We start from the raw sequence: 12,663 nt of genomic DNA on the forward strand, positions 1-12,663 counted from the left end.
GAAACATCTAACAATAGTTGTCTGTGTTTATGCTGATAATGTGTAAAACTGTGGGTCAGCTTTTGCCCTGAGTTGCTCTGAAGTTAACAGTGTTGCATCTGTGCAATTGAAGGCAAAGTCTGGTCCTACATGATGATTATGCAGGCTCTGGCACATAGAATAATAATTAATAATAAAAAATAATGAATACCTAGCTCTTACATATCATTTTCGTAAGTAGGTTTCAAAGTAGTTTGTGTGTAAATTTAACACACAACATACCTGTACGTATATTAAATGTGTGTATAAATAATAATAGTGTGTGCATGTGTACAACATAATATGAATATATGTTTATAAAAGTAAGAAAGAGACAGGCATGCCGTAGTCTTTTTCGGCTGCTATCTGACAATAGATCATGTGCTGGAATTCTTCTCCTACAGTGGGCTCTCATTTGACTAAGCTGGTTGCTGCACTCAAAGCAGAGTGCCAGTCTACATGTTGTGGCCAACTGATCACTGGCTTTTATGTTATTAACATTACACAGCCTTAAGATGGAATATGGAGGCTGTAAGTCAAGTGGTTCTACAGCTGTTCACGATTCATTTGCACTTGCAGTGCTTACACAGTCTTTAGCATGTTATCCCTGTTGTAGATAGCAATAAATATCACTGAATGCTTTGAATAAAAATACTACAGGCATAATAATGAGACTTTAAAATGTAATGAAAATGGGCGGTAATCTATAAAGAAGTGTGCAAACTGCAAATGCAATAAAATCTCAATTATTTTGCTGAGGTTAGTCCTGCTTTGAGCAGGGGGTTGGACTAGATGACCTCCTGAGGTCCCTTCCAACTCTATGATTCTATGATTGACTGTACAAATAGGACAAGAGACTAACCACATGGTTTTAAAGTGAGCAGGAGAGTCACTAACTTAAGTCAGAAGATAACTGTACCTTCAAGGAACACAACAGTAGTATGTTTTCAGATATATGTAACGCCAAGATATTTTTGTAACCATATTTTAGAGGGTAGTGAGCATGATGACACTATTAGTAATGGCTTTTAATCAGATGTCTGAAATCTAGATAGAAAAATGGGAAGTGTTTGACAGGAGCATTGCAGTCTTCAATGTATATATACTGCCATCGAGTCTTTTAAGGCAATAAAGCAAAAAAGTCTTAATATGTGGTATATACATTTCTGTTTTTGCTACTGAACTCACCCAGTTCTCACTTCTGTTGTTTTTTTCCAGGCTTGTTTCCAGCGGTGCTGAACCTTGCTGCCAATGCTATCATCACAACCAATGCTACTTGTGGAGAAACAGGAGCTGAAATGTATTGCAAACTGGTTGAACATGTACCTGGGCAACCAGCGAGAAACCCCCAGTGTCGTATTTGTGACCAGAACAGTAGTATTCCACATCGTATGTGTGCAGTTTTGTTACGTTAAAAGACATGCTCTTCAGAAAATATTTCTATGGGAGTTTTATCTAGGGATCATTGATATTCAGGGACTTTGTGACCAAAAGAATGGCAGTGGGGAGGGGAGGAAGAATAAACTCTAGCTCATTGGCTTGATTACTTTGGAGAACTGATCTTGTTCTGAGTAAAACAAATTTCTCGTCCCTAAGCTAGCTTTGCAAAATTCTATCTGTAAAGTAGGCTAAACTATTTGGGACAAACTGGGTGCTAATGTTCAACAATTAAATCCATAATTAGAGGCTGAGTATCTGCAGCTTCCACGGAGTTCATATGGATTTGTGATTGCTTGACAGACATGAAAATCAGGCCATTTTATTTAGGTACCTAAATATGGGATTAGGTCCTTAATATTAGGTACACAAATATGAAAATTTTGAGTTTTGTCAATAATTTACAAAATTTTAATTTGAGTTTAAGACCAAAATTGTATTTAGCTTAAGCCTGTACTGTGATTTCTGTCTCTCCCCCCTTCCCTCCCCTAGTTTGATGTTAATTCCAATTTCACTGACTCAGAAAAAACACAACCCACTGTTTTAATGCTAAAATTGATCTTTGCTAAAATTATTACTATTTTTTAAAGACCAGCCTCAGGGTAAATTGTTTTCAAGCATTAAATTATCATAATCAGGTACCGTGAGAGCTTTATGCTTCTAACAAGATAAGTGCATATGAGGAACACTAGAATCTAGAAAGAGCTGTATGGTAATACAGTATTTATATATTTTCATCTGCTCTTTCAGTGACAGAGGTAAACAGTGTTACCTTTATTAGCGGCTATCCTCCTTGGTAATTCCTGAAGAATTTCCTGTATGATTAAAATCACATCCTCCATTTTGGGAAGAGCCATGTATTTTAATAAAAATACAAATATATAATCAGTGGTAATTCACACGGCAAACCTAACACAACGTTAGGAAAAGATTTTGGTGGCTGCATCCCTGTGCCTTGCTCTAATCACTAGACAGCACTGCCTCATTTATATATAAAAACACACAAGTGCTGTTGGTCTGTGTGTCTTTCCTCTGATTAACCTGCAACTGTCTGGTCTTAGAATGCCTGGTCCTTCATAGTCAGCCACATCTCAGTTTCAGATTTTCATAATGTTAATCTGGCACAGTGAAGTGCCTTATTTAAACAGAGATGATTCATTAATAAGAACACCATGTAATGTAACCGGACTTTAAGTGATCCCCTTGGAATCTGTGTGTCTGGTGTGCCTCCCCTTAATTACTGTTGAAGGAAATGAACACAGACTCCCTGATTAATCGCATGTAAGTCCAAATTAAAGGGAACAGTTGGATGGATTTACTTTACGTGCAATTCCTCTTTTCACCCATCAGTCAGGTTGGTCATTGGAGCAGCTTTGCAATCCAGTCCCTTTTGCAAATGTAACATTATTTTCTCTCTCTTTAAATAGGGCAAACATGCCAGCAATTAATCAGTATTTTCAAATTAATTATAATTAAACTTTCATAATGGGGACTATAGTTAATTGTTGATTCATCTCCCAACCACACTTCTCAGGACTAAATCTCATATCAGTTTGACCGGAGGAGACTGATATAAAAATTTCCAATTAGACAACTTCTATCACAGTCTCCTAGGAGCCCTGAGTTGAATTTACAGATGATTTTTGCAAGCACACATTTTAAGACGGGCTGTAATGATGATCAGAGTTGTTGGCTTTGACAATGCCTGGAGCATCGGCTTTTCTCTGGGTTTTTTTTTATAACATAAAGATGATGCCAGTTGTCATGGTCCCTGGTTGCTCCTGCTGAGACCTTTTTTTCCACTTTCCTGCATTTTGAGTGGCAGGCCTGTGCCTCCACTGCTCTTTGGTATGGGGCCCTGTGGCACATCCACTCCCCAAGTGGGTCTCTGGATTGCCCCTCCCCCTTACCCCCCAGGTAGCCTACCATGATACTTAGCAGGCCCAATATACGTGTCACCTGCAAGTGCTCTCGTTTGGGAGCCTGTGGATAGTGGCAGTGTGCAGTGACATTTTTCAGGGTGTATTTTGATTTATTTTTGAGTTTTATGTAGATATCCAAGAATTGGGGTTTATACCATATATATTGTACATATGTAATAGTATATACTGTAATGAGTAATCTTTTTGTAACTGGTACTGTTTCAAACACACTACATTAAAGTGCACGAGGGAATCTTTAGTGCACACCAGCAGGGTCTGCATGGACAAAATAATGCGCAACACATTAGTGCGCTTTAGAAATCCCACTCTAGAGAGCACATTAACCCACCTTGTAGACAAGTCTTTAGATCCAAGTAACTATTTCTGGTGTTTTTATGGTGTATATTGAATAAACCCTGATTTTTAAAAAAAGAATTGTATTGGAGGTTAAAACCTAAAATCAGAAGCCCTAACTGCGTTCTTGTTCCCCTTGAGACCCTTGATGTCCTCCATTCTCTTGTGGACCAAATTATAGCCTGCTTCCTGCAGCAAGCTTTCTCCCTCTCAGCTTTCAGCTGAGCTGACCACTTCTCCCCTCTCTTTCTGTCAGGGGTGTCTTTTAATATATCAGTGTCTTTTGAGTCCTCCTTTCTTGGCCTGGGCCAAACAGCCTTGTTGCCAGAGTGGGATCTAAGGAGTTTCTCTTCATGGCTATAAACCTGGCTGTTATGTTTGAGGGGAGGCTTCTTATCTGGACAGTTGTTTTACCCTCCCTAACTGATTTCTTTAACAACTCCTTTTGGTCTAACTATACATCTGGGCAAATATTTCCCAGTTACCCACACCGATAATACCTCCATTTGTACCACTAGTGTTATAACAAGCAAATGCCAGAGCCCACTAGTGCCACTGAATCATTTGGTATTTAAATACATTTCTGGCATTTGCTGTTTTAAGGACTGACACCTCTCTTCACTCCCACAAAACACTTTAATTGTTTCTTTAAATACATTCTGACATTCTGGCTTTCATTAATGAGGCAGGATTCCTGTCCTCCACTGGCAGCTGACGTGATAAGAAACCACAAAAACCAGGCTTTCAATCTGGTTAGTTGACTTAAACAACAAATAAAAGGCCGGTAAACTCTCCAGTTTATGATTTAGTCCCTTAGAAATCTAAGAATGATAAGTAACTTCTTTTTCTTCCTATTTTATATATCTAGTAATGTATTTTTAAGAAGTTATTCAAGGTGAAAGGGTAACATTTATCAGGAGTTTGATACCTCAAGAATAATACATTCTGTAACTGTGTATAATGCCTTTCATATACTGCAGTAGGGTGAAGAAGATCCATTATTTTTTAAATAACTTCTGATTTTCCCCTCCTATGGATGTAGTTGTTCTGCCAGGTAAATCTGTGACTTCTGTGGCTAGATGATCAGACCCTTTAGAATTGTGGTCAGGTTACCATCCTGCATGCGCAGGAGCAATTCCTCCCAAAATATGTATAGACAAAAACACTCTTTTGAATTACTGGGTAATATTTACCCAAATGCAGAGAATGCAAACAAGACCCCTCTTTCTAAATAATGTAACATTAGAGATAAGCTGGGCTTAAATAGTTCAGAGTATTTTACAGAGAACTTTCTGTATATTAGCATGGTTTTTACCTAGCGTAAGTAGTTTGCTATTCAGATTACTCTGTGCCTATTTAAAATATTCCATCAGGACAAATATGATTCTTAAAAATGCCTGATATTACAGTGATGATCCTTGGATTAGCTCTGTGTATAACAGAATTTCTTTCTGCATGAATACTGCATGATTGCAAATGGCTTCCAAACACAAATTCTAGCAAAACCAACCCAGTACTTTCTCCTTCACCTGTCTGCCAAGTCCTAAATTCCTGGTTTGTACTCATTACAGCAGCTGATGACTTCACACTGCCTGCCTGGAGATGCTGGCATAGGTGGCTGTGGCCTCCTTGGAGGCTGCAAGGCAAATGTATAATATTAAACTTAGGCCTTTCTTCAAAAGTAAAGAAAAAACAGATTATCAGTTATTGGAATTTAATGTACTACTTAAAAAGACAGTCTAAACTTGTATTCTGTTACTGATTTGGGGTTTTTTAAAAGGCATTTTGATACTAATTTCCTAGTAGCGCGTTATGGTTTACCTTTAGCGCCTGTTGTAATCTATGCCATAACACCAACAAACCCATGGAAGTACTTTTATATACAATATAATACTCACATACTGTATTAACTAAATGCTATCAGCAAACTGCTGCTGCCCATTCTAAACATGTTTTTCTTTTACATATTGCCAATCATCCAACAGAACGACATCCAATAACTAATGCAATTGATGGGAAGAACACTTGGTGGCAGAGCCCCAGTATCCAGAATGGGATAGAATATCATTATGTTACCATTACATTGGACCTTCGACAGGTACTGTTTGTTCTTTGTTTCTGCAAACCTTTCTCACATAACTGATGGCTCATTTTCCACTCCTTATTTTGTTAGTGATGCTTTTGGATCATAAAGATACTCCCAGCTTCATTATAAGACACGGAGTTATTTATATGGACAATGTACAATGGAGCTTATTCATTGTAGCATGATGCATGTATGTTTTTTTAAAAAAAAAAAAACCAAACACCAGATTTCAGGTTATTTGTTTTTAAGACAAATTTTGAATTTGTCTAAATATGAAGTGTTCAATGTTTGTCTCAGCTGTAGGTTTGGATCTTTAGAATTAAGTTTAATTAAAAAATGGTCTTGACGGGGGAGGAAATTTATCAAAGGTTTAATAGTAGGTTTAAAATGCTGCATTTTTTAACTGATAAAATAATAAAGCACTAAGAACATCTTCAGCTCCACTAAGGATAGGTGCACTTAAAGATTCTTTTTTGGGGCTAACAAGGCCCTTAAATAAATTGCTTCTCGTTACTGAAAGCTCTGCAAGCTGTCAGCGGGTTTTAAATTAAACCTGGGCTACTTGGAGAGTTAACAAGGCCTGTTGCATTTGCATAGACTCAGTAGGAGTAGCCTCAGGTTTCATGTTGGATCTTCTGCCAATCATTTCTGTCTCCTTCTATGGCATGCTTGACAGCTGTAGTTTTCTAGAATAGAGTTCTTTGATGCTCACAAATATCCTGGATTATGCCAGACATGCAAGCAAAAGGATTTTGAATGCTGCAGAAGAAGTGGTTTTATTTGTATTGTGCTAAGGCAAGTACAGAATAACAATATCTGTCACCAGAAATATGCATCATGTTATTAGACTTATCATCCTGCTACTCAATATCACAGAAATTAAAGATGGACTAGATACTCCAGTAGGCTTTCACCTTATCCCCAAAACAATAGAATATTGTCACCAGGTCCCCTCAAACTCTTCTCATGTCTGTAGTTTATAGACTTGTCTCATATACTAAGATGACTTCTCTCTTCGAGTGATTGCTCATATCCATTCCATTATAGGTGTGTGCGTGCCCCAGGCACAGATTCCCGGAACTTTTTTCCCTTAGCTAGCTCCGTAGGGTCGGCTCCGGCGCCCCCTGGAGTGCCGCGCTCATGCCGCAGTACATAGGGCACTGCCGACCCTGCGGCCCCTCAGTTCCTTCTTTCCGCCTGTGACGGTTACCGGAATGTCTGCCTCTTGCATGCAAATGCAAGTAGCATCCCTTAGTGTTTAGCTGTTATTGTTTGAGTTCTAGTTTATTGTTAAACGATAGTAAGTAGTTAAGCAGATAGTGCCCTTAGGGTCTAGAATTGAGCCATGCCTGGGTCTACGGGCTTTAAAGCCTGCACCGCGTGTGCAAAATCCTTTCCAGTGAGTGACCCTCACGACCGTTGCCTCCGATGCCTCGGGGAACAACACAGAAAGGAGAAGTGCAGGATCTGCAGGTCCTTCAAACCAAGGACCCATAAGGAAAGGGACGCAAGGCTGAAGGCGATCCTGATGGAGTCTGCGCTCCAGCCGGACTCTGAGCCTTCGCGTTCTCCTGCGGCACCGAGTGTCTCGTCGGTGCGGAGCGCTCCACTGGCACCGTCGTTGGCGCTGGCACCGGCACCGCTTGTGGCACCGAAGAAGAAGAAGCAGTGGGAAGCCTCTCCCATGGACTCTCCCCTGCTACCGGGAAAGCAGGGGGTGCAGCAGGAGATGCCCCAGCCATGTGCCGTGGAGAGTACTCCGGCACCGGCATCTCCTCGCAGAGAGCCTCCCCCAACTCCTGGGGGTGGGGGAGCGCCTTTTCAAGGGCCGTCGACACCGGAGGCTTTCGCTGCAGCATGCGCCCTCATGGCCCTGCCTACGCCTCTGTCCCCCCCTCGGCCGAGGGCTCTGGGACCGGTGTCTCAGGGTAAACCTGCGTTGGGTTGCCCCGGTGGGTGGAGGAGACTGGAGTCGAGGTCTCCCCCCAGACAGTCAACGAGGGTAGAGAGTGTGGGCTCCCCTCCTAGCTCCGACTCCGGGTCGTTGAGCTCCCCGGCACCGCAGCACCGAGGGCGGTCCAGGGGAAAACGCTCGAGGCGAAGGCGCTACAGTTCCGCCTCGAGCGGGGACTTCAGTATGGGCTCCAGCACCCCAGGGCAGAGCCCATCTCGGTACCGATCCCCAACGCTGCCTGTCTCGGCGCCGCCGTTGGCTTCGGCATCGAGCACATCGGCACCGAGCACCTCGGCACCGAGGGACACGTTGCGCTCCCGATCAGCGTCGCCACGGCGCAGGCGCCACCACTCCTGATCCAGATCTGGGAAGTGTCGCTGCAAGTCTTCTCAACGGAGGGGTCGTTCCAGTTACAGCTCCTCCAGCAGCTCTTCTCCTCATCAACATCATAGGTGCCGGCACCGGAGGTCTTCATCGTCCTGGAGCCGCTCCCCTTCCAGGGCCCATAAGCACCGCTCAAGTGGCTCGGGGTCCAAGGGGGGACACCTGGAGATGACCCAGCAGGTTCCCACGCTGGCACCTTCATGGTCACAAGGCCCCTGGCAGTGGCCATATTGGGGGCCCTGGGGTGCTCAAATGGGTCAAGGGACCGCCTCAGTTCATTCCTCGGCGGCCCCACCAGTACCTCCGCCTATAGGTGTGCAGGAGGGCAATCCTTCGGAGAAAGGGTCTGACCCAGAGGAAGGTCCTTCTAAAGGGGTCCTTCCTCAATCCTCCTCCTCCTCCCCGGATGAGGCGGTGGCCAGGGACCATAAGGCCCCCTCTTTGACTTCCGGGCCCACGAGGACCTCATGAGGAGAGTGGCAGACAATCTGGGCCTGGAGATTAAGGAGCTGTCAGAGGAGGAGGACCCCCTCTTTGGGGTCTCTGACACGGCAGGTCCATCTCGGTTGGCCCTCCCTGTTCATGAGAGGGTGCTGAAGATAGCCAAGACTCTCTGGCAAAACCCCTCCTCAGTAGCCCCCACCTCAAAAGGTGCGGAGCGCAAATACTATGTTCCCAAGGAGGGGTTTGAGTTCCTTTATATGCATCCCGCCCCAGGTTCCCTTGTAGTGGATGCAGTAAACCAGCGGGATCGCCAGGGGGGCCAAGGCAATACCCCAAAAGACAGGGACAGCAAAAAGCTGGACCTTCTTGGGCGTAAAATGTATTCCACAGTGGCCCTTCAGCTGAGGGTCGCAAACCATCAGGCTCTCCTCGGCAGGTACAATTTGAACCTCTGGTCCTCCTTGAAGAGGTTCTCCTTGGGGTTGCCCCCGGACCAGGCCACTGGCTTCACCACAGTGTCGCAGGAGGGAGTAGCGGTGGCTAAGGCGGCTCTTCAGTCAGTCAGTGATGCAGCGGATTCTGCCAGCAGGGTGATAGCATCGGCCATTGCCATGCGCCCCTGCTCCTAGCTACAAGCGTCTGGTCTGTCTCAGGAGGTCCAGCAGTCGATTCAGGACCTCCCCTTCGACTGCACCGGCCTCTTTTCTGAGAGGACGGACGAAAAGCTCCACGCCCTAAAGGACTCACAAGCCACCCGGAGATCCCTAGGGCTATACACCCCCCAGGCCTCGAGGCGCCAGGGCCGCCCTCAGCCCCAGAGGCAGCCGCAGCCCCCACCAAGGCTGACACCCAGACCCGCTCAACCCAGGAGGGGTCGGGATCGCTACCGGGCGCCCAACTGCCGCGATCGGCAGGGGCCCCCTGCGGGGTTCCAGCAAGGCCCAAACAAGGGCAGTGCACCCCATAAGAAGTTTTGACAGGATGCACGAGGGTGGCACCTCTTCTTCCCCTCTGGATCACCCCAAAATATTCTCCCACAGACTTTGGCCACACTACGCCGAATGGGGGGCGGTTACTACGGACCAATGGGTCCTTGGCATAGTCCTCAGGGGCTATGCTTTGCAGTTTACGTCCTTCCCACCCAACCTTCCCCCTACCCAGTTCCTCTTCAGGGACCCCTTTCACAACCAACTCCTCATGCAGGAGATCAACTCCCTCCTTGTGCTCGGGGTTGTGTAGGAGGTTCCTCCACAGGAACAAGGAAGGGTACTCTACTCGAGGTACTTCCTGATTCCCAAAGCCAAGAGGGGCCTGAGGCCAATTCTGGACCTCCACCATCTGAACAAGTTTCTCAGGTGCACCAGGTTCCATATGGTCTCCCTGGCCTCCATCATTCCTACCCTAGATCCAGGGGATTGGTATGCCGCCCTCGACCTGAAGGATGCGTATTTTCACATCACTATCCTTCCAGGTCACAGAAAATTCTTAAGGTTTATGGTAGCTGGGTGCCACCACCAGTTTTCGGCCCTACCCTTTGGCCTTTTGTCCATGCCAAGGGTGTTTACAAAATGCATGGCAGTAGTAGCGGCCCACCTGCGCCGCAGAGGGGTCCAGATATTCCCCTACCTGGACGACTGGCTGATCCGGGGCAAGTCCAGGGCCCATGTGAGGAACAGCCTGGCTCTTACCTGCACCACATGCACCAGACTGGGGCTGCTCATCAACGAGCAGAAGTCTACTCTCACCCCAGTGCAGCGCATAGAGTTTATAGGGGCCATCTTGGATGCCACGCAGGCCAGAGCCTCCCTCCCGCAGGCTTGGTTCGAGGCCATCTCCGCCATAATCACCGACCTGAACAGGTCCCCCACGACGACAGTCAAGCACTGCCTCCAGTTGTTGGGACATATGGCGGCATGTACTTACGTGGTGAGGCTGGCTCGCCTCAAGCTCAGACCCCTCCAAGGGTGGATGGCTTCAGGCTATGCGCCGGCCAGACACCGGCTCAACAAGGTGGTCACAGTTCCCGCCCAGGTATTGTCCTCCCTGGTCTGGTGGAGGGACCCCGGGGAGGTTCTGCAGGGAGTCCCCTTCTGGGACTTGGCCCCCTCAGTGACTCTAATAACGGATGCCTCAGACGAGGGTTGGGGGGCTCACATCAGCAAGGACCTGAGCACCCAGGGACTATGGTCACTACACAAAAGGGCTCTCCATATAAACGTCAAAGAGCTCAGGGCAGTCCGCTTGGCCTGCAAGGTCTTCATCAAATTCCTGAGGGGCAGGATGGTTCAGGTCCTTACGGACAACACAGCGGCCATGTTTTATATAAACAGGCAGGGGGGAGCGTGCTCGTTAGCTCTTTGCCAGGAGGCTACCGAACTTTGGGACTTGGCCGTGAGACACGACTTTCACATATCGGCCTCTCACTTCCCGGGGGTCAGGAACGACGAGGCGGACCACCTCAGCAGGTCGTTCTTATCCCGCCACGACTGGTCACTGCACCCGGAGGTGGTGACTTCGATCTTCTGGAGGTGGGGGGATCCCCAACTGGACCTGTTTGCATCGTCCTGGAACAGGAAGTGCCCGAGTTTCTGCTCGCTCCGGGGTCGCAAGGCGGGCTCCCTCTCCGACACGTTCCTTCTAGACTGGACGGGGACCCTCATGTATGCGTTTCCCCCCATTCCGCTCCTGCCCAAGGTCCTCTTGAAAATCAAGAGGGACAGAGCGGATGTGATACTGATCGCGCCGGATTGGCTGTGGCAGCACTGGTACAGCATGCTGCTCGACTTGTCCATCGACAAGCCGATCCCGCTCCCGAGACATCATGACTTGCTCTCACGGGACCAGGGTCGCCTGCTGCATCCGGACCTGGACTCCCTCCACCTGACGGCGTGGAGACTCTCTGGATGACGGAAGGAGAGAGAACCTGCTCGGCGCAGGTCCAACAGATTCTGCTGGGCAGCAGAAAACCTTTCACTCAGGTTGTGTACCGGGCCAAGTGGAAACGGTTTACCTGTTGGGCGGAGTCCCGGGGTATCCCACCGTCCAGTTCGCCCATACAGGCGATCTTGGAGTACTTGCTCCACCTGAAGCTCCAGGGTTTAGCACTGGTGTCCCTAAAGGTGCACCTGGCAGCTATCTCGGCTTTTCACCAGCTGATGGAAGGGTGTATCCTGTTCTCTCACCCCATGTCAGTTAGGTTCCTCAAAGGGGTGGAGAGGCTATACCCGTAGGTCCGTGACCCGGTGCCTCCCTGGGATTTAAACCTGGTCCTCACCATGTTGACAGGACCCCCCTTCGAGCCCATGGCTACATGCCCGCTGCTCGCCCTCTCCTGGAAGGTAGCCTTCCTAGGGGCCATTACATCGGCCAGGAGGGTTTCCAAACTCAGGACTTTAACCTCGGAGCCCCCCTACACTGTCTTTTATAGAGATAAGGTCCAGCTGAGGCCTCACCCAGCCTTCCTACCTAAGGTGGTGTCTCAGTTCCATTATAACCAGAATATCTTCCTCCCCGTGTTCTTTCCCAAACCACACGGTTCGGAGGAGGAGCGGAGATGGCACTCGCTGGACGTCAGATGAGCCTTGGCCTTCTACATAGAGCGGACCAGGCCATTCCGGAAGTCATCGCAGCTGTTCGTGGCGGTGGCGGACCGGATGAAGGGCTCACCTGTCTCCACCCAGCGCATCTCCACCTGGATCACCGCCTGCATCAAGACCTGCTATGAGCGGGCGAAGGTGCCGCTTCCAGGAGCTGTGACAGTGCACTCAACCAGAGCCCAGGCTTCATCTGTGGCCTTCCTGGGAGGAGTGCCCCTGCAGGACATCTGCAGAGCAGTGACCTGGTCGTCGGTCCACACCTTCATGTTCCACTACGCCATCGTGCAGAAGGCGAGAGAGGACGCGGGCTTCGGCAGGGCCGTCCTGATGAGAGCAACTCACCGTTGACTCCTACCCACCTCCATGGTATGGCTATTTAATCACCTATAATGGAATGGATATGAGCAATCACTCGAAGAGAGAAAACAGGGTTACTTACCAGTAACTGTTATTCTTCAAGATGTGTTG

The 12,663-nt window shown here is 47.5% G+C and overlaps 1 protein-coding gene across 5 annotated transcripts in view; it reads left to right on the forward strand.

Annotated features, from left to right (window-relative positions):
- Positions 1–12,663, forward strand: part of LAMA2 (laminin subunit alpha 2) — a 482,162-nt gene that overhangs the window by 143,096 nt on the left and 326,403 nt on the right. For all 5 annotated transcript variants that reach the window (XR_010919459.1, XM_067546727.1, XM_067546728.1 and 2 more), the window contains exons 2-3: positions 1,237–1,407; positions 5,717–5,829. Coding sequence is in view for 4 of the 5 variants with exons in the window: in XM_067546727.1 (XP_067402828.1) it covers positions 1,237–1,407; positions 5,717–5,829 (284 nt within the window). In the remaining variant the exon portion in view is untranslated. The remainder of the gene's footprint in view (positions 1–1,236; positions 1,408–5,716; positions 5,830–12,663) is intronic.

This window comes from Emydura macquarii, unplaced genomic scaffold (genome assembly GCF_026122565.2).
Source record: "Emydura macquarii macquarii isolate MOO-44397 ecotype Brisbane River unplaced genomic scaffold, CSIRO-AGI_Emac_v2 contig_1146, whole genome shotgun sequence".
NCBI classification, from domain to species: domain Eukaryota; kingdom Metazoa; phylum Chordata; order Testudines; family Chelidae; genus Emydura; species Emydura macquarii.